The sequence below is a fragment of the Ovis aries genome, chromosome 2, assembly GCF_016772045.2.
Source record: "Ovis aries strain OAR_USU_Benz2616 breed Rambouillet chromosome 2, ARS-UI_Ramb_v3.0, whole genome shotgun sequence".
Taxonomy (NCBI): domain Eukaryota; kingdom Metazoa; phylum Chordata; class Mammalia; order Artiodactyla; family Bovidae; genus Ovis; species Ovis aries.
This window is the reverse complement of record NC_056055.1, coordinates 185,218,357-185,243,385: the sequence shown is the minus strand read 5'-3', so window position 1 is coordinate 185,243,385 and position 25,029 is coordinate 185,218,357. Positions and strand designations below refer to the sequence as shown.

At 37.6% G+C, this 25,029-nt stretch overlaps 1 protein-coding gene and 1 pseudogene across 10 annotated transcripts in view; both read right to left on the bottom strand.

Annotated features, from left to right (window-relative positions):
• The window catches only part of PTPN4 (protein tyrosine phosphatase non-receptor type 4), a 201,095-nt gene that overhangs the window by 43,767 nt on the left and 132,299 nt on the right, over nt 1-25,029 (bottom strand). For all 10 annotated transcript variants that reach the window (XM_027965040.3, XM_042243967.2, XM_015093457.4 and 7 more), the window contains 4 exons: nt 21,421-21,489; nt 13,377-13,502; nt 11,555-11,713; nt 475-634 (listed from right to left, as the gene is read on the bottom strand). In XM_027965040.3, coding sequence (XP_027820841.1) covers nt 475-634; nt 11,555-11,713; nt 13,377-13,502; nt 21,421-21,489 — 514 coding nt within the window. The remainder of the gene's footprint in view (nt 1-474; nt 635-11,554; nt 11,714-13,376; nt 13,503-21,420; nt 21,490-25,029) is intronic.
• On the bottom strand, nt 524-5,911 carry LOC114113197 (tumor susceptibility gene 101 protein-like; annotated as a pseudogene).

The window sequence follows — 25,029 nt, the reverse complement described above, 5'->3', positions numbered from 1 at the left end:
AATGAAAATTCACAAATCAGGGGATTCTAAAAATTTACCATTTCTGTTTGGTACAAAGTACTAAAATATCTCAGGGATATATTTTTAAGAACACAGCAATTATATATTCCAAAGACCTGCATTCAATTTCAAAAGGTTGATTAAAATGATAAAGTTGCTGCACTTAATTATATAATAAAATTAATGGTATTTAATAGGCTATTAGCATTTGTTCTGGAAATGTGTTTTGCAAGACTGAAACCAACAAATCTGTCAAAAATTAACTTCTAGAGCAATGAATGTTTTATAAACGATGATAAAAGAAAATTCCACAATTGGGTTATAGGGTGGCACAATTTATGAGTAAACATATGATGAAAAAGATAAAGTACTGTAATATAATTTACAGATAAAACAGGCTAGGGTACAAAAGAAATTTCATTTACAATTAAACATTTTTAAAGAAATGTGAGAATATTTGAAGAAGCTACTTACAGTAGATTTTTCAGGAGATGATGGAACATCGAATGTTTCATTAATATGGTTTTCCAGATCTTGTTGAGAATGTGAGTAATGAATCTGGCTCCAGCTGTTCTTCTTTGATTGTTTGGGTGGTAAAGCTGGAGGCTGCCCATCTCCAGGAGTCTCTTGTGATCTAGTTAGGAAAAGAAGGGAAAAAATTAAGTATTTTGGAAGCTGTCTTATATAATTATTTTAAAAGCTAGGGTCAAGCAACTCAGATATTTACTATGTCTAGTAGGAGACAAGCTTTAAATACCATATTTATTTCCAAGTGCACTGTTTAATGAAAACTTTCTTAACTTTGAAGTTTAAAGTAATATATCTAATTTCTTAATTTATCAAATCTGTAAACAATTCTACAGATTGTTTATATAATAAATAATAAAATATACTTTAAGGATACCCCTATGAAGAGATTTATCGATCTACCATAACAATGTATATATATTTCCAAAAACCCCTTTCTAAGGTCTTCACTGGAGTTCTATGGGCAGGCAGAGAGATGAGAACTGAGAGCCAAGCTGTGCACAGATACCAAGCTATAACACATATACTCGGTGCCACCTTAGAAATCAAGGGATTGTCCATTTTATTTGGAAATAAAATGCAATTTATGGAAGTGATGAACACAATGGGTAAGAGTGCTGAGTTCACTGAGGAGACAAAGCTGGAGAAGACAGTGTGGGAAAACCTGATTTTAGGTGAGGATGCAAAAACCCAATTAACATTAGAAAGCAGACACCTGAGGCAGAAGCAGCAGGAGCAGATGAGCTGAGTCTGACAGGGGAAACCTCAAGGTTAAAAATGCACCTTTTAGGAAGGAGCACAGTGTATGCAGTAAAAGGTGAGTTTTTCACAAAGGCCAGAAGGGGGAACCAGTGGTTCAACTTGGACCCCAGAAAGCCTGTGTCCATAGAAGTCCTGGACTTGAAGGGACCCGGAAGGGGAAAACTGACCATCAGTGGGGTTTTTATTTATCTCAGAGGTAGCAGAAGATCCTTTGGGAAAATAAAAGAATTTTTATCCCACTGCCTAAGGACAGGTGAGAGAGTTGACAGCTGCTGTCTCAACCTCATGGCTGCTGCTGTGGTAATTAGGACAGATGCTAAAGGCACATCTACAGGCCTGCAAGAAGCAGAACTGTACCCTTCAGTCCTCCCTGGCTCACATCAGGACTGGCTATATGATGTGCTCTGGCCAATGAAATATGAGTAGTCTCTTCTGAAGGGCATATTTGTGTTTGTGTTTCTCTCTTCCCTCAGGCAGGAAACCAGCCATGTCCCAACAGGGGCTGCTATCAGTCTGAGCCTTAAATGACCATGACAGAGCAGAGCCACAGGTGATCCGTGAGTATACGGAATGTAAGGAAGAAAGAACCCTTGTTGTATGTTACTGTAAGTGGGGAGAGTCTGCTACCATGGCATAATTTGGCCTAAGATAACTGACACAGAGGTTACTGCCAGAGTGGCTCTTGGAGACATGCTGCTCTTGGTAGAGAAGCTATGAACTTACTGAGAGACTTGCTGCTAGACACCTGGTAGATATGGTAGTGATACTAAAACCTGCTTAGTGCCAAGGTAGTCAGCCAGGATTAACACTGAATGATCTAACTTCTCCTAAGAGAAAATATAGCTCTTCTAATCTAGCATAAATTATACTCGCTAAATACACAATAACAACCACTCAGCAGTCTACGTGGAAGACTTCAGGGCTCAAAATGCTCTAAATTCTGGTAAGTCTATAAAGACCGCATCAGACAGCATATCTCCCCATTTCAGCAAAAGCTTCTCTGAGGTCTATCTTGATGGCTAGAGACTCCAGGTCCCAGATATACTAGTTTTTATTCTGCTAATTTCAACTGCCAAGAACGCAAGCCTCTAAGATCCAATACATTCAAGGGCTGGTGGTCCAAGAAAATGTCCTCACAGATTACAATAGAGATATGTGCTTCCACCATGGCCTGCTGTAGGGGATTAGGACAGGTAACTGTAGGCAACCCTTGGCAGAGCCTCAGATATGAAATTTCTAAAAGGCAGTTGATTAAAATACTCCAACACCTCACAAAAACCAGAAGTCATTGGACTTCACATGGATTAATCAATAGGTCTCATCCCTTCTTTAGGACTAAGTATAACCATGAGGGGAAGGTGAAGAGAAGCTTTTTTTTAGTTTTGCGTATGGCTGTCACACCTGGGAAGCATTTCATATTAAAACTAAAGGTCTTGGCAAGACTATAGGGTTAAGATCAGGTGGGAATGGAGTCAGAGCAACTATCTTTATCCTTGGTTCAGCTGTCTAAACATAGTGCCAAGACAAACAACAGGGACAAATGTAAGCCTGATAGGCAGCACAGTGTCTAAGTGAGCCATGCCTGGTGGGCAGGGGCATCACGGTGGCAGCACTCAGTTACAAGAGGGGACAGCGCTGACACACTGACAACATGGGACATTCTGCTCATTGCTGAATCCGCATTTCTGGGGTTAGAGACTAAGGGTATACAGTCCAAAAAACTATAGACGTGATTTTTATTATGTGCTTTTGATTAGTACCTAGAGAAGGAAATGGCAACCCACTCCAGTCTTCTTGCCTGGAAAATTCCATGAACAGAGGAGCCGGGCAGGCTACAGTCCATTGGGTTGCAAACAGTCAAACACGACTAAACAACTAACACTCATTTTGATTAGAAATCATTGTCCAAGAACAGTGGCTGCAAATTCATGGCTTCTGGGCCAACTTTAGCTACAGACATTTGGCCTGTTCACTGTAAAACTGTGAGTTGACTACATTTAAAAAATTATATATCTGGATTTCCAGAAATAAAAACTTGGAAGCTCTGGAAAAAATGGACTAGCATTACAAGTTGTTAACAACTGAACAAAGCCAAGTGATAGCTGCTGCTTTGGGGTGACCATGGGCATTTCAGTCCACGTGAATCCCACCCACACTCTGGTAGGTGTCTGACTATACCTTCTCCTTTACTTATTCAGAGTCTGCAGGAAGACACAGGAAGGAAGAGAGTTTAAGTATACTGGCCTGAGTCGGGATTTGAGTTGAACTCTAAAGAAAAGGTAAGGAGAATACAGTGCAGGCTGGAAGGACTAGGCAAGATCTCAGAGAGGAAAAGACAATACAATTTTGGATTTCAGGATAGGACTATCTGTCTTCTTTCATTGTTTTGTTACTTTTTTGTTAAAGTAACTTCACAGAGAGTGAGACAGGCTCTCCACAAGTCTGATTATTGCAGAGGGTTATTATAGTTGGTCTGGGGAACTTTCACTAATTAGGTGCTCTCCCAGTAATCCTGGCAGCAATTACCCTTTCTGTTTTTTCAACTTCAATAACCAAACATTCACTCTCTCTTCTTTCTTTCTTTCTACCTACCTATCTTTCTACAGTGTATAAAAGTAATCAAGAATATAAATACAGACTCCTAAAATTCTTACTCTGGGCAAAAGCTATCAATTACATTTTAAAAACATACCCATATTAACTCATCTTATTTTAAGAAATAACTCCCGTGTTCATATTTAATGTATAAGTATTACATGCAGTCAATCTATTACTTAAACAATTATCTAGGAAGATGACATTTTTTAATGCAACAAATTTTATTTAGCGTAGTCAGTCCCAACATTCAGCACAAAGTTTACAGAGGATAGAAAGTGCATTAATAAAAGCCAGTCTTTACCAAAAGAAAACAGAAAACATATTATTGATTCAAAATATTTTACACTTGAATGATAAACTACAATATTATTATAGTTTATCATTCAAGTGTAAAATATTTTGAATCAATAATATGTTTTCTGTTTTCTTTTGGTAAAGACTGGCTTTTATTAATGCACTTTCTAGCCTCTGTAAACTTTTTTTGGGGGGGCACCTACTGAATTAAGGTGACTTCCCTGGTGGCTCAGACGGTAAAGCGTCTGCCTGCAATGTGGGAGACATGGGTTCGATTCCTGGGTCGGGAAGGTCCCCTGGAGAAGGAAATGGCAATCCACTCCAGCACTCTTGTCTGGAAAATCCCACGGACAGAGGAGCCTGATAGGCTACACCCCGTGGGGTCACAGAGAGTCGGACACGACTGAGTGACTTCACTTCACTTCACTGATATAAGACAAAGGAAGAAAAGAAAAGAATACTTTAGAAGAGTTCAATCTCCATCTGGTATCAGGGAAGTCAGTAGAGGTCACTGAGACCGGTAGTCTTTCTTGCTTTCTGCGTTAGTGCCCTCAGCTGGAACTGTTTATGGGACAGAAGACACACATGCTTTAGGAAGATGTCTAGGTCTATTACTCCCCACCTCAAAGCTTCTCCCAGGTGTCTTCAATAGCATTTTCCTCTGCATACAGATTTAGGATCTGTTTGTATAGTGGCGCTGTGGGAATGACAACTTCATCAACATCATTGTTTTCAGACTGATTTTCCATTTTCTCCAGAGGAGAACTGAGTTCTTTCTCAAAAGTTCTATGTTTTTATCAACCTCAGCTACTTCTTGATCTAAACGGGTAACCATCTCTTCAAGTTTCTGGTGACCTTTCTTCAGGTCTTCCTCTATTCATTTCAAGGCACTGAATTCTGCCTGGGCATGATCCATTTCCTCCTTCATCCGCCATCTCAGTCTGTCACTGACCACTGAGATGAGAGAGGCTCGGATAGTGTCCTCGCTGACTGTGCCATCCCTACTGGGACCAAAAGTGGTCAGAGGAGGCTGGGAAGGGTACTAGGAACTTGTTGTGGCAGGATACTGACCACCAGGTCGGTAAGGACAGCCTGGGTAACCACTGGGATTGGGAGGGTACTCGGATGGGTATGCAGAAATCCCACTTGGCAGACCTGGCACGTAGGAAGTATTTGATGGCTCTACTGCCTGGTATGGTGGATAGGATGCTGAAATAGTAGGGCGAGAGAAGACTGGAGATTCATCTCCAAACACCACAATCATGACTTGAATAAGCCCCAGTAAGTCTGACTGTGGGTGCTTCCATTCATGTAGATAAGGCAGATATATCTTACCATTAGCATCCACATGCTTTCCTGTTTTAATAGTCATTGAGCTAGTAGGCTTAATGAAACAGATAGGGGGATTATACGGATTTGTGTCCAGCAGCCACAGGCAGATTGGAATACTGTATGTATTATTTCTATAAGGCACAGGAATTGTGCCAGTAAGGTTCATTAGTTCTCTGGAATTGCCGTCATTAAAAACGTATGAATCCAATACAGGTTTGAGATCTTTGTATAAAGTAATAACATTAACAGTTTCACATACAGTTAGGTCTCTGTATTTGTACTTGGACACCATTTTCTTGAGCTGGCTCTTCGACACCACCATGGCAGCCGCCTCGTGACTCTGGTCCCTGCAGGCAGAGGATCAGCCACTCCGGGGCCGCCCCAGGCCGCCCCACACAACCACACATGGACGAGCCAGCCGCCCCACTCCCACCCTCCCTCTAGCAACAGGAAGTCGGCCTCCACCGGAAGATGACTTTCATAGGTAAACCATGTACTGTAATTTAAAATTATAACACATTTGAAATAATATCATGAAATAGGCCAGTTCTTTAAAAAGCTTCTATTTCTAGGACAAAACAAAAACAAACAAAAACTGCCAAGGAAAACAGAATGAAGAGACATCACATACTCTGGAAGGACAACCAGGCAGTGGAGTGGAATGAAGCCCTACAAGGAATAACAGCTAGCATCTGAAAGAAGGGACCTATAACTTAAAGGAAGACCAGCATCTACTATCAGGTAGTTTAGGCAGGACTTGGGAAACAGGAACAAAGTAAGAAGAGGGATCAGGGTGTGGCTGGGGTCTTGCAAGTAGAAGTAATCAGTTGGCTTTAAGTATGGGAGCTGGGAAAAAAAACTGGTCATACAGACAGTATAGAAAATATAATCCCAAAGAGATTATTATAATTACTCATAAAAAAGAAAAATGAACAGGATAAACCCTGAAAACTGTAAAAAAGAAAAAAAAAGGCTGCCCAAAGTTTAACCGTACCAATATACCTTTCACACATATAAAAGTTTATTCTAAGTTAAGAGTAGAAAACAAAAACCATACTCTTGGTAGACACTAATACAAACTTAACAGAAATGATGGCTCCTTTTTCATTAAAACTCTTATTTTCTAAGATACACACCAAGAGCTCTTGTCTCATTCAATTACAATCACTAGTGTCACCTGTCTTCATTAGGCATTTATCCTTGCCATACTTCTGTGAGATACAGATAAAATTATGGTTCAAAATTCAGGCTTCTTGATATTTTGACTAATTTATAGTAACATTTAGAGTATTTCAAAGTAAACACCATTTCAAACTGATTACTAATTTATGCTCAAGACAATTCAAGTGTTTAGAAACTCCCCAGGATATGACTGGTGGTGGTGGTTTAGTCGCTAAGTCATGCCCGACTCTTGTGACCCCATGAGCCGTAGCCTGCTGGGCCCCTCTGTCCTTGGGATTCTCCGGGCAAGAATACTGGTGTGGACTGCCATTTCTTTCTCCATAAGATATGATTAACAGAAGAATACACTTGAAAATGTCGTATTATTTTATCACTAGGCATCTACTCGAGAATCAAGGTGCCAGACCTGAGATTTCTGGTTTCAACCAAACTCTGAGTCTCCAACCTTCACTTCCAAATGCAAGTCCTGGAGACTTTTGCCAGAGCTGGATGGCAGGTAATCATACTTCAGTGAAACAGCCTACACCTGCACTTAGTCCTGCTCTCACAGGTACAGCATCTCACATGGTCAATCCTCTGAGGCCCGCGGCTTAATACTCTTACATCGAACCCTCTTTCGTTCTTCTATTTCCTTGTCCTAGAGCAGTTGAGTATTTGCAGGCTAGACTGGATCAAGACTGGCATGGGAGCTGGGTTACACTGAGCCTGCAGGCAAAGTGATCATGCCAATAGTTCAGAGAAGCAGAGGGAAAGCAAAGCTTTGAGGACTAGTCAAAAGGAATTGAAGAGGTAGGACAAAGACACAGTGACTCACTAGACAAGACTGGAATGGGGCAGTCTAGGAGAGAATAGCTCAGGGAACTAGATTTAACATTTGATGATTATGAAATCTGCAGTCTCTGGTGATTAGGAACTGAATAATGAAGTTGAGAATGTGGGGAATTCCTCATTGTGTTCAACCGAACATCCATACTTCAGACATGCAGACAGATAAAGGGTTGATAATATACTTAAAAGCTGCTGGTATATACCCTCCCCCAATTAAATGAAAGATGTATTTGTATTTATTATAATTAACATATACTAAGTACATTTTCCTCTGCTAAACTACTAATAAGCATCTCATTAAATGTTCACAGCAGTCCTATGAGGTAGATATGATCGTCCTGCTTTTACAGACAAGGAAATTAAGGCTTACAGAGATAAAATAACTCACCCAAGGTCACATAATTAGAAGTGGTGGAACCAAGTTTTAAACCCAGTCTGAATCCAGAGCTTGTGCTCTTAACACTAAGTTATAGTTGCACCTCAAAGAAAACAACTGCAAAAAGCAGGCGGAAACTTATTTTAAATCAGGGGTTTCTTTTAACCTGTAGCACGCACACATGGTACACAAACTTTATGGGCTTCCCAGGTGGCGCTAGCAGTAAAGAATCCACCTGCCAGAGACCAAGGTTCGATTCCTGGATTGGGAAGATCTCCTAGAGAAGGCCATGGCAACCCACTCCAGTATTCTTGTCTGGAGAACCCATGGACACAGAAGCCTGAGTCTTACAGTCCATGAAGCCACAAAGAGTTGGATATGACTGAAGCAACTTAGCATGCATGCAAACCTGTAGCAGTGGACTCTCTTCTTCAAATGAAATGCTGCTCAGAAGCCAGTTTTTAAGACAGACAAAAACTAAGACACACACCAGGAGCTCTTGTCTCATTCAATTACAATCACTAGTGTCACCTGTCTTCATTAAGCAACCCTCCTATCTACTAGTATCTGAGGCTTCAACAGACCTTATCAGAGCAAATGCTGAACATGACTACTTTCTTTCATTCCATTCTGCTTTTAATGGTAGTATCTTAAATTCTACCAGAAACTGTTTGTCTTTAAAATGAACAGAATACAAGATCCGGGCTCTAACAACATCCCTATTTACTTTAATAGATAATATATTCCTAATGGAAAGGTTTTTGATATATCTGAAACCAATAACTTGCCTAAAATGATCCAAAGTGGGGGCTGGATGGGAACAAGGACTTGAAACACATACTGTTCAAATTTTATCCACATAAAAAATTTATGGACAAGTTACCACCCATCTTAACTTTTGGATGTTAAGAAAAAAGGAGAGCCAGGAATGCAATTCTGCAAGTGTTCCAATGCCCAACTTTCAATAATATGCTTATCTTAAACTCGGACATTTTGGAAAATGTTATGTGAAGAGCAAAAAATGAAAATATTATACTTAAGTGCACTTTGCTGTTACAGGCATATTTTAACACAGCAGCAAAAGAGTTGTTAAAATTGTCAATCAAGCCAAGTGGGTAAAAACTTTCCTGACTTATTTCAGTCCAGTCAGTTTTAAATTTCCTCACGAATGTTTCAACAACATCAGTGATTTCATTTGCTTACTCTGCAGTCAAAACAGTTCTCTATTACAGCCTTTAGCAATCTGTATCATAATAAAAATAAAATTTATCCATCTCCCATTCACATGCTCTGCCAATTATTTTTTAGAAATAATCAAACTTCCCTGTTACTTATCGGTATTGTGGTGTGAATTTATTTTTTTAAAAATCTGTTAGGTATTTTAAAAGTAATTTACGGCTAATGATTATCTTAGAAAAATTACAAACTAAAAATAGTCTGATTTTCTGTGGAACATTTAATGAAAGGAAGGAAATGGTAGGATGTAGTTTCAATCACCCCTGCCTTTAAATGGTAACTTTATTCTAAGCAATAAAACAGCCTTCTATTTGTTTCTACAATAAACACACCTGTGAGTTAATAGCATTTTCTCCTGTGAAGCGGGCAAGCTCACCCAGTGACCCAAGTCAAGACTCACCTTAATTCCCATGGACTCATTCAAAAACCAGGCAACTGGTGAGCTAGCTCAACATCTACTTCCATGCACTACTCTGAGATGCTCTGTGCTTAATCCAACATATTGCTGGAACTCTTTTCACATGTGACCAAGGTAAAACTAAAATCTATGGAGTCCAAGTTGAAAAATATTTGCTCTAAATGGAAAAAAAAAAATCAGCAAAGCCTTGCCCAGGAAGTTCTACAAAGTTCTACAGACTGGCTCAGGTAAGAAAATCTGAGTTTTAGTTCTGTAATTTGGAACAAATGCTGTAAGTGTGGCTTTTTCTCTTCTATAAAGTGGGGTTATATATCTTTTCTATTTTATTGAGTTCTCTGAGTAGAACAGTGAGATAATTTATGAAAAAAAACTGATTGTAAGCCACTAATGTTAGTTACTATTATTAGTTTACCATTATGCTTGTCTTTTCAGAACTCTCTCATTAAATTGGCCGAATTTCAGATGCAGTGTTATAGATTCAAACTGAATACAAACATATAGGCTTCATAAAACACACATGCAAAGAGAAAGCCTGAAACATCCGAAATTCTTGTGGACTGGGCAGGGGAAGCAAACACTCTGCATGGTTCCAGTCTATGCCAAACCTGCTTTTCCATTTCAGGTTAGGAAAAGACAACAAACGTATTCTGAAGAGGGTAAGTGATTTGGGGGATTTGTGATTCTATACAATTCACAAAAGGAAATACTCAACTGTATGTGTATGCAGATGTGTATGTGTCTCCATGAAAGCAGCCCTTCAAAAACCAGACTGAGACCATGTGGTCAGGCCCCGGGAGTGACACTGATCTGTCTATAATGAGATGGGCTTTGTCATTCCTCTATGTGGTCAGCTTTCATGTGCTGAAAGCATGTCATTCTAAAATTTAATCAGCTGGCATTTCAATCACATCCTTAATCACTGTACACTTCTTAAAGTTTCAGAAGTAGAAAATACCTGCTTATTATTTACAATCAAACAAAAAGTTTACAGTTATAATTTTTACAGTGATAAAACATTATAAATTTCCACCAATCTTAACTCTCGTCCATTCACAGTGCACATAGGGCACATTCCATGGTGTGCAGTGTGTATCTTTCTATTCCTCCATCCTTTATAAAGTACATACTCGGTCAAAATCTTTCATGCAGCTCCACATTAGCCAGACTAACCACCCAGTGGTCTTGACAGCTTGGCCGTCTTCCCCGCTGGCCACACACTGAGGACAGCAGTGGCTCCTCTGGACCAGACGGGCTTTCCTGGAGAACAACACTCCACCTGCTCTCCATCTTTCCATCATTTAGACCCACCCTTTCTTCAACCCTGATTACTTTCATTATATTTTAAACCTCTTTTTCCTTCTCAACAATTAACAAATCTTATCTATTATCTTATAAAGTATCTTTTTCCTAATTTGTACACTGTATTTTTACTTCCACATGAATTAACTGCATTATATGAACCAATAAATCAGGAAACTGCCTATTAATATGAGGTAAGCATGTTGGCATTAAACTGATATACTGAGTTATGAAGTTTAATTTACGCAGTTTGTAATGAGATATAAATGAACTTTAGAAATGGTACATGCATGCTTTCTAGAACTTACTGTCAGTGTGATCTTTTCCCTTGCTACTTAATTTCCCCCAATACTGCCTATTTATTCTTATGGCTCCCTTCCTGAAAAATATTAAGAAAAGTCTACCTTTCATCACCTTACTGCCGGACCACAGTGAGACATTAAACTACAGAAATATGTAATAGTATGAACTAAAGTTCAAGTATACACAGAGTCAAAAATAATAACAACAGTGATTCTGTGAAGTGAGGGGCCACCAAGACCTTCAGGAACATATAAGCACATTTACAAATATATGACTTTTTAAAACATTGCACAAATAAAATCTTGTATCAAATACCATAATTTCCCAGATTATTTCAAATGAAATAATTTGGGGCATCATTATTTATAAGAAGGAAGCTAAATGAAAAAAAGCCTTACGGTGATGATTCCAAAACAATGCTATTAGCTTGTGTGGAGGATGGAGAGTGATGATTCCCAAAGGCCTCGCTTGGGGAAGTGTGGACCATGTGGCCCACCAGATGACCCACCGAAGACGGCCGCAGCCGGGTTCCCTCTTGGGTGAATGCAGAATTTCGACTACGAGAAGAGGAAGAGAAACTGAGTGAAAATGTGATTTACCTCAGTATTTTCAAGTTTCTTAATTATATGACTGCATTAGAAAGTGGGTGTGTGTTTTTAAGACTAACCACATTTTACTAAGCTGAGTTTCTGACAAAGACAGCATGGGGTAAACAGAAAGAACACAGCAAGTCAAAGATCTGAGCTATAGTTAGCAATCTGCCATGGGGATTTTATCTATTTCAATCATGTTATCTCTACCAACCTTAATGTTTCTGGGTTTTAGTCACTACAGATTTGCATCTTAAGCAGCATTTACAAAATAAAAGGAATAAATAATTCAGAAATATCTTTTCATATTTGGCCTGAACTCTTTTTTAATCCTTTAATAAATTCTTTCATTTATAAATGGGGCTTTCTATAATTTCTAAGAATAGAGATACTGGACACAATATTTCCATCCTCATAAGAGACGTAGTCACTTTAAAATTTACGGAAAAAAATTTTTTTTCAGATCATACCTAAAATTGTTTTATTACCAGAAATTTTGACCAGAGTTAGTGACAATTAATTAATTCAATTGTCTGGTTTAAATTTCTTGTGTTTTCTACAATTTTCTGTAATTGTTTAGAGGGATACTGGAAACAAGAAAGGCTGGCTGGAAAAGAGACCAGGTTCGGGATCTTCTTCAAGCAGGTTGAATTCAAGCCTTTGAATTTATACACAGTCTATTATAAGAAAGATAACTTAGCAAGATACTGAGAAACTTTGAGTCTATTTTGTTTCTAGTAGTAAGGAAGACAACATGCTATGAAAAAAACTGTTTATGACCATACTTTACATCTAACACAGTAGAAATTTACTCTTAAACTGACACTCATTAGCAAAACAACTTTTAGGATTTAGTGCACATTTACTGAACATTAATGTGCATAAAATAAGTCCAAAGGAACTTCTTTAAATATTACATTCCATGCCAAACTTCAAATATTTTGGGGGTTAACGGTCAAATTCAACTGACACTCAACAGTCAACTGACACTCATATTGTTATCATTATCTTAACTACATACATATAATACAACACATCTGTTAACTCTACAAAATTAAGATAACATCTTTGGCCAGAACACGTGTATTATTATTACTCCCTACACCCAAGCATCCAGCTTTTGTGAGAAATGCTAGGATGAAACATATTCACAGAAATTGCTGAATATCTGTGCTCCTCAGCAGAGCTATGGCTGCGCCTGTGGGAACTGAGGCTGGAGACCACTGTTTCCTAGAACAGTCACAACCCAAGAGCAGGGTAGGAGCTTAAGTAAGAAAATCACAGCACCTAGCATATTCAAGTAATGTGGTCCCTTAGAAACTGTGTTGGAGACACACAAGGAAAAGGATTATGTCATCAACAACCATACCCCCAGATTTTAAGTCTACTAGGAGATCTTCATTTATTGGTCAGTAGCCTGACTATGAAGGTCAGCTTTGTAGTTAAGCGAGCATTTTTATTTCCTGCTCTGCTTACACTGGGAGTTCCAAGATAAGAAAAATAATGCCCTGGAGCAATGACAATCATGCCTGAATGAACTATTTAAATTTTACATATTATGATGTTCAGCCCCTAGAAACATACAGCCAAAAATTTAGAACCTAGCAAAACGTACTCCTGATGTACTTACTGGTTAGGCGTTCCTGGTGGAGATCGTGATGGAAGGCTCTGTGTTTCTAACCTGTCATCAGATAGTGAATTCCTGCTGACTACTTCCCAATCCATTAATTTCCGTGCCAAGGGCTTACTTGGGGATCTGGAGTAACAATTTAAATAATATGTAAAAATTTTTATTTTTAAACCCCAAACTATGTACTAAACTTTAGAAATCATCTTAACAGATTACAGTCTAGATGAGTAAACATAATGCTTTTACTTGTAAGAAATCAATGCATCTGGAGGCTATTTACCAAACAATTTCTTAAGACAGTAAATCTGCTTTATATGAAGAGAGAAGGCTAAGAAAAAGAAGGAAAGAGAATAAGGAAGTAGGAGACAAAAGAAACAAAGCAAGGACAGTAAAGAAGAAAACAATGGAAGAGCTGGTTAGCAAGTTTTCCCAGATACTATCAGTATTATAGGCATTGTCTGTCTCTTTTCCACAGTTTCTGTGACTCTTATCTTGGGATGCTTTAATTCCTAACGTATCATTTCCTGGGTGTCCTTAAACTGAAACCCTGATCCTCTGACTCAATGAGGACAGCACAAAAACTGTGTATATTTTATTTAAATTTTCCCCTTTTAAATACAGTAGGCCAGCGGATTTTTTTCTTCTTTAGGAAACATTTAGAAAGTTAACTATTTTGTCTCATGGTGGGGCACAGCATATGTTTTAACTTTATATGGTCAGTTACTATAGTGATAAAGAGACTAAGTGATCTTTGCAGAGAACAAAAACCCTTAGAATTTTAGGTAAATTAACAATTGAAGTCATTTGTTATACAAATTCAAAAAGTGGTCAAAGTTTATGAAACATACATGATATCTATTTAAATGCTTAGCTTTTTGACATGCAGAAAGTCATATGAAGATTAATGTAATGAATTAAGTAAATTACATAAAAACACATACTATATCATCTTCTAAACTCAAGTAGTTTTATATTTCAGTAATAAATTCACTAATGCACACAGACCAGATTTAAAAAACATAGTAATACTGAACAAGAGTACCCAAGAAAATTTACATACATAGTAGAAAACATTAAAATAATGACTGGGGACCATCAATCCCAGCTTTGACCTTCCTTTAGAAAAACCACTTAGGCTTCTACATCTAAATACCTAAATTTACTTGTAAAATATATGCTCCTAAGGTCCTTCCCTACCTTCTGAAACGACCTATGAGCTTGTAAATTTGCAGTGCAATGTTTATTAATTTTACTAAATCACAAATAACTTTACTTCTGAATTAAAACCACACAAATGCTCTATCATTTCATGTACTCATAGCCAAAATATTTTTACACTGGACAATGACATTGCTTTTTTTCTTTTTTTTTTTTATTGAAATATAGTTGACTGACATCTCCTTATGAACACTAAAAGTTTTCTAAAAGAGAAGTAATGTTATCAATCAAAAAAAAATCATTGACTCAGATTTCACTTTTCATAAGTGAATTTGAAGTAATTTAAACATAAACACTTCCCACTATCACGAGTTTAAATTACAGGATTTTCTGATTTGAAAATAGCTCGGTATACTATTTAGTCTGCCTCATCATTCACAAAAAAGTAAATAATCTCCTGTATTAGATTTTTTTTAAACTGAAATAAAGATTATTACAATAAATAGTATTTATACCTTTTCTATTAATGCTAATTCTTACTGTAAATAAATAGATTACTCACATATTAGATTATTAAATGTAAACTGTTTAAGTGAGTTCACTAACCACAATCAGAGATCACCTATTTTCATTTTCTAAAGGAGGGAAAGAGTTATTTGAAGGAGGAAAAAAAATCTAGTTATACTCACCTAATGTAAAGCATCAGAACACTTTACTGTTGTTAATAAACTAAACATGGATGGAAACGCTTTGCATTTAAAACTAAATTTCAAGGTATTTTATTTTATTAACAGTTTTAACCTCAGAGACCCACCCACTCAAGCTTGCTGTCGATGTTTCCTGTTCAGTGTGGAAATTTCAGAGAAAAAAATACCACACTTCATCAGTGTTTGCAATGTGGTAAATTTATTTTCTGACCATGGCACCTTATTTTTCTGTTGCATGGGAACATTTTTTTGTTTTTTCCTTAGATATTATGTGACAATTGAAAAAGTCTGGAAGTAATTCAAAGAACTGATGTATCAGAAAAATAAATTAATATTTATTATTGCTGAAAAAGCAACGTTACATAAAAAGTTTAAGGAGAAACCTTTTCTATCTATTTATACTGCCAACTGAAATCCCAAGGAGTGAGCAAGGGTTCTAGAAATCTCTAATACTCTAACAGAATAATTAAATAATTGCTAAAAACCTCCAGGGTATTGTGATAGATATGCACCAGATTACCACAATCCCAGAAAAGCTTAGTCTTTCAGAGCTAGTGAGGTCATTAAAACAGTACTAATAAAAACCCCATCCTAGTGATGACTTATTATTTCAAAGAGGATTCATACAATTTCAGCAACAAAAGAAACATGACACTTCTTTGGGGCCCATCATATTGGAATTTTAGCTCTGTCAGTCACTAAATACTACGTATTTGTTTTATAAGATAACCAATTAAAACAATTTCACACTTTAATGATGTATATATAAAACAAAGAACTATCTGACCAGTGATCATACTACTAACTGACAGAAGTCAGACAGAGAAAGGCAAGTATCATACAATACCCCTTATCACATGGAATCTTTAAAAAATGATACAAATGAACTCATTTACAAAACAGAAACAGACTCAAAGACTTACAGAACAAACATAGTTATCAATGGGGAAAGCTGAGGGGCAGGGATAGATTGGGAGTTTGGGACTGATATGTACACACTGCTATATTTAAATAGATAACCAACAATAACCTCATATATGCAGATGATACCATCCTTATGGCAGAAACTGAAGAGGAACTAAAAAGCCTCTTGATGAAAGTGAAAGAGGAGAGTGAAAAAGTTGGCTTAAAGCTCAACATTCAGAAAACGAAGATCATGGCATCTGGTCCCATCACTTCATGGGAAATAGATGGGGAAAGAGTGGAAACAGTGTCGGACTTTATTTTTGGGGGCTCCAAAATCACTGCAGATAGTGATTGCAGCCATGAAATTAAAAGACGCTTACTCCCTGGAAGAAAAGTTATGACCAACCTAGATAGCATATTCAAAGTAGAGATATTACTTTGCCAACAAAGGTCTATCTAGTCAAGGCTATGGTTTTTCCTGTGGTCATGTATGGATGTGAGAGTTGGACTGTGAAGAAGGCTGAGCGCTGAAGAATTGATGCTTTTGAACTGTGGTGTTGGAGAAGACTCTTGAGAGTCCCTTTAACTGCAAGGAGATCCAACCAGTCCGTCCTAAAGGAGATCAGTCTTGGGTGTTCATTGGAAGGACTGATGCTAAAGCTGAAACTCCAATACTTTGGCCACCTCATGAGAAGAGTTGACTCATTGGAAAAGACCCTGATGCTGGGAGGGATTGGGGGCAGGAGGAGAAGGGGACGACAGAGGATGAGATGGCTGGATGGCATCACCAACTCGATGGACATGAGTTTGGGTGAACTCTGGGAGTTGGTAATGGACAGGGAGGCCTGGTGTGCTGTGATTCATGGGGTCGCAAAGAGTCAGAAACAACTGAGCGACTGAACTGGACTGAACTGAACTGAAAGGCTTACTATATAGCACAAGGAGTTCTGTTCAACATTCTGTAATAACGAAAATGGAAAAAGAATTAATACTTGTATATGTGTAACCGAATCACTTTGCTGTCCACCTGAAACTAACACAATATTGTTAATCAACTATACTCCAATATAAAATAAAAAATTTTTTTATATTTAAATAAAATTGAAAAAATAAAATGTATTGGGAACCACTCTGGGAAAAAAAGAACTAAGATGCAGGTGTAACTATCTGCATTATTTCTCAAAATCTGATACGTTCAAAATATTAAAGCATTCAGTTCAGTTCAGTCACTCAGTCTTGTCTGACTCTTCGCGACCTCATGAATCGCAGCATGCCAGGCCTCCCTGTCCATCACCAACTCCCAGAGTTCACTCAGACTAACGTCCATCGAGTCCATGATGCCATCCAGCCATCTCATCCTGTGTCATCCCCTTCTCCTCCTGCCCCCAATCCCTCCCAGCATCACAGTCTTTTCCAATGAGTCAACTCTTTGCATGAGGTGGCCAAAGTACTGGAGCTTCAGCTTTAGCATCATTCCTTCCAAAGAAATCCCAGGGCTGATCTCCTTCAGAATGGACTGGTTGGATCTCCTTGCAGTCCAAGGGACTCTCAAGAGTCTTCTCCAACACCACAGTTCAAAAGCATCAATTCTTCGGCGCTCAGCCTTCTTCACAGTCCAACTCTCACATCCATACATGACCACAGGAAAAACCATAGCCTTGACGAGACGGACCTTTAACACATACAAATAAAGGAAGTCACTTGCATGTGATATTAATATTAACATATAATACATCTATGATTTGGTATTCATAGTAGAATATCATATTACAATAGAACCAGTTTTGAAATCATGTTCAGTGTTTTTATAAATATCAAGCAGCAAAATAGTTAAGCTTCTTGTTAGGAAAAGAATGAAAAAAATATAAGTATTTTGTTATGGTGCAGTTTTAACAGAGAAGAATCAGGAAAGTATTTATTTTGATTTTAACAAGTCTGAAAGGAGTGTTGCAAAAAAGTTATACTACTAAGAACTAGAATAAACACATATACTCTAAGTTAAAGCAGAATTGATAGGAAGTAAATTATTTCTTTCTCAAGAGCAATTTCATGGAAAATTATTTCAAATTAACATTTTGCTGTTCATTTTACCTTTATACAGGTCCTTAGAATTTTCTAACTGGAAACAAGGGTATCTACGACTGTAGAAAGGAGGAATTTGAATAATTTCAGTAGGCATATCTATTAGGGTAGACAACTTAAGTGTTTTTACTCTTTTTTTTTCTCCTTTCTGAATAACCAAAACACTAACATGACACTAAGATTTGTATCTAATAGAGAAATACACAATATTTCCATCAATAAATCTAAAAATAAAGCCAAAATAAACCAATTTCAAAACTTCTTTGAACAAATGCCAAAATGAATTATATCATTCCAATTCAAGTTAAACTCATCACAGCAAAATGCTATAGCCCTGACCAGCTAAATCTTTACTGTATCAAGGTATTTTTCACCAACAATTTTCCAATTGGGTAGATTATTCATAGGCAAATCAGGATGAAGGTAAATCAGGAAAGAAGAAAAAAAATTAAGTAAATTTTATTATTCAAATACACAAAAATCACATTTTAATGATTTTGTTTCAAATGCCTTACTCAAAGGTACTTGTAATATTATTTATTATTTATTTTTACAAGCATTCCAGGAATAGTGCTGGCACAGCCTCAGATTAAGTAATGACCCTTGACTCTGCAGGCAGATAAGTGGCAGAACAAAGGGAAGAATCTTAAGAGTTAAAGCTACACATTAGGCTAAAAGGACTTAGCTGTTTAAGATTTACTGACATAAATGACTGCAGATTTTTCAACACTAAAGAAAATTCCTATGATATGCTGACAGAAAAACAAGCAAGAAAAAGCATGAAACAATTTTTGAAACAAATACAGACATACATAGAAACATCTCGGTGAGCATATATATGGTAAAATTTTGAATAGTACACATTGTTTTGGGGTCAAATTTTTTCTTTACATTATTTGACATTGTTGGAACTTAAGAAAAAAGTGAACTATCATTTATATGAGTAGAAAAAAATAAAGAATTTATACTTTTAGAGGAAAGAAAAAAGAAACAAGAACTTTTTACTCTAGAAACACAAAACAGAGAGGTCTTTCGGATAAAGACTAAGAAGAAAATTTAAGTCAAAAACAAAATTGCCTAATTCTCATTTATTAAAACTCTCAGGCCTCCACTGGCAGCAGACTCTCAGCACGGGAACTCTTTAGAGCTGTGGCTACTATGGTGAGTAAGACGGAGGAACTGCCATCCTCCTAGAGTTGACATCCTAGTGCAGGAGACAGATAATAAATAGGATCATCGTTCACATCTGTGGCAGGGAAGGAATCAAACAGTCACTTGTCTGATGCAGAACAGCAAAAACTACTGCAAAGAGGTTGAAAGTGTGGTTAGAACCTAGGATACCTGGTTAGAATCTCATCTGCATCCCTCACTATCTACATAACTATCTCAGGTATGTTATTCAAACTTACTCAGTTTTCTCATTTGTATTAGATTTACTACAGTAATTCACTGAGTATGGAAACTGTGAGTTAACATACAAAAACTGACTGGCACAGATAAGTACAAAATAAGTATGAGCCATTATGAGATTACCTGATCACTCTTTCCATTCACACCCCATAGAGTGATCCTACCCCAGCAGCCAGGATAATCTTCCACCCTCCCCTTTATTTTTATTTTGAACATTTCAAACATAAACAAAGTAGAAAGAAAAGTTTGATAAACTCCATGTACTCAGGACCCAGGTTTAGCCATCAACATCATGAGAATCTTGTTTTGCCTTTCCCACCAATTTTTCTGAAGCAAATCCTAGAAACCATATGATATTTGGAAATATTTCAGTTTATCACTCCAAAGCATGAGAATGCTACCATATTTTTAAAAAATGTAAGTCAGTTTACATCCCTCCCAGGCTCTCAGTCCCTGTGGCTCCTACTTACACTCCTAAGTGCTTACCATTCCCAGCACAGGGCCACGGAGACTCCAGCTGCCGCCAGCCACTCTATTTCCCTGACTATGGCCTTGCACACTCTGGCCCATTATGGGCTCCAGCTTCACGGCCTTCCCTGCCACAGTCCTTTACCTACTGTAGGTCTCTGTTGCACCAGTTAGAGTTTAAACTTCATTAGACTCAAGATGTCTATCTTGTTCTTCACTGTATTTCCAGGGCCTGAAATAATGTTCAGCATGGTAGGTCTTCAATTTAATATTTGCTGCCACCAATCTGGTCATTCTCCTTCATCAGCTCTAATTATGTAATCATCTACTGATAATACTGTTAGATTACTGCTCAGACATCTCAAACTAGACCTGTGCAGTTTAACTTTTCTATTACTATCCGTTTTCTCCTGTACTGCTACTGCTAAGTCACTTCAGTCGTGTCCAACTCTGTGTGACCCCATAGACGGAAGCCTACCAGGCTCCCCCGTCCCTGGGATTCTCCAGGCAAGAACACTGGAGTAGGCTGCCATTTCCTTCTCCAATCCATGAAAGTGAAAAGTGAAAGTGGAGTCGCTCAGTCATGTCCGACTCCTTAAAACCCCATGGACTGCAGCCCACCAGGCTCCTCTGCCCATGGGATTTTCCAGGCAAGAGTACTGGAGTGGGGTGCCATTGCCTTCTCTGTTTCTCCTGTAACCCCTGTCCAATTTGCATCACTCCAATCTGATAGTCTTTTCCAGATACTCCTGTCTCTCACATACCTCCACCAACTGGTCAAGGATTTGTGCTAGCTCTACCCACAAAGTAAATTCCTCGAATTTGTTCCCAATTAACCATTTCATTACCAGTGTTTTAGTTCAGGCCTTGGCTATTTTCATTTGGATTACTGCCTAACTGCTCTCTGGGTATCCAGTCTTTACTTCCAATTCATTTTCTGTCCTTACTCATAAAACTATTTTCCAAACCACAAATCTGATCATGTCATCTCACTTTTAAAAACCAAACTGGTTATTTATAGATCTTAACAAATGAAGATAACAAAATAGTACCCAAATAAAGCAACTTAACAATATGATTTCAAGAAAGATGGAAATGGGCTGGATAATACATGAGTTGTTTTTCGAAAGTGTTAACAAAAGGAAAAAAAAAAACTTCCAACAAAATGTAGCATTTTTTCCTCAACATAATTTATTGTTTAACTAAAGACAGGATCATGTGGTAACTCTGTGATCATATGTGGGAAAAGAGTTTTTAGTAATTTTAATCTTGCTTTGAAAACAACTCAAGACACTTAATTAGACGTCACTTACCTTGCAAACACTCTGTCTTTATTTGCCTTTTCTTTGCCATACTGAACTGACTGAACTTCAGTTCTCCCACTGAAATACATAAATATGTACAATAAGAAAACCTTAAAGAGAACTACAAGATAAAATGACAACACACAACATGATGAGATTACAACTACATGAGATGATATTTCTAGTGGAGAAAATAGAGCAGAGAGTAAAAAAAATGGACTATAATCCACTTCAATCTGGATGGATGAAATTTAATTAGTTCTTCCATTAATGAACAAGAACTTGTTCCAAAGACACTGTTTTCAGATACTCTTTCATTTGGAAGTTAGTGTGAAAGAAGTAATTTTGTGTGAGAGGAAACCCCCTCTGCTATGCTCTGGAAAGGCACTCCCTCTAGACTCAGACCAGCTCATATAAGCCCAGCCATCACTCCCCACATCTGTGGTTTGGCTAGTGTCTTTACTACTACTATGACTGAAGTGACTTAGCACAGCACAGCAGAGCACAATCAAGGGCCGGATACATGCGGACATCTCCAAGAACTAACTGCTCTTTCCCTGGGAAGCTTTTCTTCCTAATCTACTGATAATGATCATAGATATATCCTCAAAGCTCTTCATGTCCAGAGATAGGCAACTCCAGATATTTGTCATAAGAGAAGGAACAAAGGATAGAATGTGGTTGGGAGTTGGGTACTATCTTAGAGCTGATCTGTCTCCAAGCACACCATTTATGTATGAGAAGTGAGATTCCTCTATGGTACTCCAATAGTTCAGAGAAAATTTATTAGTTAAAAACCTGGTTCTCAGAGACATGTAACATACCTGAGTGAATGAATATAAATGTCTAGAATACCAAATAAAAAACCATTTACATAGATAGAAATTTAATATATACAAAAGCAATCAAATACAGATTTCCAAAGCTAAGCAAGCAATTTTAAGATCATCTTCAATGGACAAGTATAGATAAATGTGAACAGAATGGCATGTTTGTTGAAGTTTTAATGGAAAAGTCAGAAAAATTATCATGATTTTAAAATTTAGACAAGTTGATGTTTCTTGAGAAAACATATTTCCTCTAAGGATAAACTATACTTGCAACTGTGAACAAGGTAACAGATTTAGGTTCACTATTGCTTTTTATTTCCACACTAGAACAAGGACTAAAATGCCCTGAATATTTTGGAACGGTGATAATAAGGGTATGCATATGAGGAAGCTGGTAGAGGGAGTACTAAATTCTCTGATACTCCAAATTCCATCCCTCAGTCTTCATAATATTTCAACATTTTAAGTATGACAATAGTTCTAGTATTCCTGTGTACGTGCTAAGTCCTAAGTCACTTCAGTCATGTCTGACTTTTTGCAACCCTATGAACTGTAGCCCGCCAGGTTCCTCTGTCCATGGCATTCTCCAGGCAAGAATTCTGGAGTGGGTTGCCCATGCCCTGCTCCAGGGGATCTTCTGACCCACAGATTGAACCTGCATCTCCTGTGACTCCTGCATTGTAGGTGAATTCTTTACCGCTGAGCCACCAGGGAAGCCCCCTAGTATTCCTAACCACTGCTTGTTATGAGGGAGGGAAAAAGCATTTACCTAATGTGCATCCATTAGGCACAGGACTGTGTCCAGACAAACATTTGTCCTGCTGCCATTCCTATATCATTTACAATACTATTAATCATTTCAGTGATTAAAAATATTTTGGATACGTCTTTTAAAGTTCTTAGGACTAGAAACATAAAACCTAACTTTTATAACTATAGATATACATGGTTTACTTATACACTCATTTAACTGCATGTTAACTGAGCCACCAGAGGCCTCAATCTGTCCTCTGCTCAGCTCAGCTCTGCGAGAGGCCGGAGGCTCCTCTGCAAGCTGGCTTTGTTAGGTTCTGTTTCTGGTTGGAGACCAGAAAGTGGAGCAAGTCAGAAGCTGGGGACTGTCAAATGCTGGAGTTGCTGGGACAGAAAACACAAAGAAACAGAACCCTGTGGATGGCGCCATCCCCAGTCAAAGCGGCACCTCCCTGGCAGGTCCAGAACCGACCTACAGTGCTCAACAGTGTAGCAGCAGGTCTAGATTTGTGGGCTCTATAGCCCATGAGTGACACGAGCTTCTAATCCTTAGGCATTACCCATTCTTCTTGTTTGCTTCTCCAAAAGCCCCCTTCCCTTTTGGATTTTTCAGTCTTTTTAACACCTGTGTAACCAACTGCCATAATTAAGTTGTCTTTATTTGAAAAATCAAAAAGGCTTTCTAGGGAGGGAGGTGGGAGGGGGGTTCATGTTTGGGGAAGCATGTAAGAATTAAAGATTTTAAAATTTAAAAACTAAAAACAACAACAACAACAACAACAACAACAACAAAACCAAAAAGGCTTTCTATATTCCTAACTGATATGGTACTTTTCTGGTGAAGAGGATTCAAACGGGACACCACTACTCAAAAGGCTTAATTAACAAATCGAATTTCATAATAAAAATATATAAAGATTAAATTAAAATATAAGGGAGAAATTGTTTATATATCATATTATCCATAACATTACTCTATAAGGGTTTAGTATAATTAGAACACAGTGAAAAACTGTACCACAATCTAAGAACAATAACTTCTGACAGTAAGATACTTGTCTTTAAAACAATGAGAAAATACCAGTTGGTGAAAAAATACAGGTTTATTTTAAATGATGCAAGCAACATATACAAGCACAACAAAAAAGTAAACAGAATTAGCCACAACCATACCCCTAAGAAATAAACCCCATTCTAAGTAGGCAAAAATCATTCTGAAACTCTGTACTTACATAGGAAAGGCTACAAATATGGACATAATTCTATTACAATGTCACTATGTTATATACATCACAATAAAAATATTAAATGGATTGCCTTTGAATTAAAAGAAAGAAAAACGCTACCATTCATTATTTTTTTTAAAAAAAGGACAAGGAGAATGAAAAGGCCAGGGAAAAGCTTAAAAACTTAGCATATTAACATTTAATTGTTAATATGCATTCTCATAGTTCACTAGTCCCTGCTTCCTCTTGCCTTCTTAGTTATATTATTGCTTGTACTCAAAGTTTATAACATATATTCTATTTTGAGGGGTTTACACCGGGTCTTCGTTGCTGCACACAGGCTTTCTCTAGCTGCAGTGAGCAAGGGCTATTTTCACTGTGGAGCACAGGCTGCTCAGTGTGGGGGTGTCTCTCACTGCGAAGCACAGGCTCTAGGCCTGTGCACTTACAGGATGGGGCCTCAGCAGCTGCAGCTCGTGGGCTCTGGAGCAAGGGCTCAGTAGCTGTGGTGCTTGCACTTTACTTGTTTGCAGCATGTGGAATCTTCCTGAACCAGAAATAGAAGGACACAGGTGTCCTCTGCACTGGCAGGTGGATTCTTATCCACTGTATCACCAAGGAAGTTCATAATATTTTAATACTATTCTATAGTTTTAATTTTCATAGTTGTTAAGGATTGGTTCCATACTTAAAGATTTTAATCTTTATTCTTAATTAGCTCATCAAGATTATTCTTAGTCATTTTGATTTCTCTTGAATGGCTTAAACTTACCATTAAAAAAATTATTTTTTTCAAAATGAGGTCAGAC